At 69.0% G+C, this 1067-nt stretch overlaps 1 protein-coding gene across 1 annotated transcript in view; it reads right to left on the bottom strand.

Annotated features, from left to right (window-relative positions):
- Positions 1 to 349: 349 nt before the first annotated feature.
- LOC112963114 (tenascin-X-like) overlaps positions 350 to 1067 on the bottom strand; it is a 21368-nt gene continuing 20650 nt past the window's right edge. Inside the window, exon 18 of the mRNA XM_026059859.1 lies at positions 350 to 1024. Within this exon, the coding sequence (XP_025915644.1) occupies positions 350 to 1024 (675 nt within the window). The remainder of the gene's footprint in view (positions 1025 to 1067) is intronic.

The following is a 1067-nucleotide window of genomic DNA, read 5'->3' on the forward strand; positions in this document are numbered from 1 at the left end:
TTGGGCTGGGTCCTTGCCCGGATACCTGGGTCCCCCGATCCCCTTGGGTTGGGTTCCCTGCCCGGACATCTGGGTTCCTCCCTGGGCACCTGGGTCCCTTTCCATATACCTGGGTCCCTGAATCCCTTGGTGTCATTCCCTGCCCAGACACCTGGATCCCTTGACACCTTGGGGTGGGTCGCAGCCTGGACACCTGGGTCCCCTGAACCCCTTGGGGTCATTCCCTGCCCGGACACCTGGATCCCTTGACACCTTGGGGTGGGTCCCAGCCTGGACACCTGGGTCCCCTGAACCCCTTGGGGTCGTTCCCTGCCCGGACACCTGGGTCCCTTGACCCCCTTGGGTTGGGTCATGGCCTGGATGCCTGGCTCCCTTCCCGGATGTCCTGGGTCCCTGACATCGCCCCCCCGCAGAGCGGTTCCTGGAGGAGGGGCCGGGGCGGGCGCTGGTGCCCTTCGGCTGCGGGGCCCGGGCCTGCCTGGGCGAGGGGCTGGCGCGGGCCGAGCTCCTGGTCTTCCTGGGCCACATCCTGCKCAACTTCCGCCTGGAGCCGCCGGCGCCCGGCGTCCTGCCCAGCCTGGAGGTCACGGCCGGCACCGTGCTGCGCTGTCCCCCCTTCCGCGTCCGCCTCATTGCCCTGGAGCCCTGAGCCCTGCCTGGACACCTGGGCCTGCTCAGATGCTTGGAACCACCCGGACACCTGGGCCCGCTCGGATGCTTGGAACCACCCGGACACCTGGGCCCACTGGGACGCCTGGGCCCGCTCGGCTGCCTGGGCCTGCCCAGACTCCTGGGACCACTCAGACACCTGGGCCCGCTCAGACACCTGGGACCTCTTGGTCTCCTGGGACCACCTGGACACCTGGGGCCGCCCAGACATCTGGGACCTCTTGGACACCTGGGACCTCTTGGACTCCCGGGACCACCCAAACACCTGGGCCCAGTCGGATGCCTGGGACCACCTGGAAACCCGGAACCGCTTGGACGCCTGGGCCCACCCAGACACCTGGGACCTCCCAGACACCTGGGGGCATCCAGACATCTGGGAGTGCCCAGACACCCGGATG

This window comes from Apteryx rowi, unplaced genomic scaffold, assembly GCF_003343035.1.
Source record: "Apteryx rowi isolate R43461 unplaced genomic scaffold, aptRow1 scaffold_1608, whole genome shotgun sequence".
NCBI classification, from domain to species: Eukaryota; Metazoa; Chordata; class Aves; order Apterygiformes; family Apterygidae; genus Apteryx; species Apteryx rowi.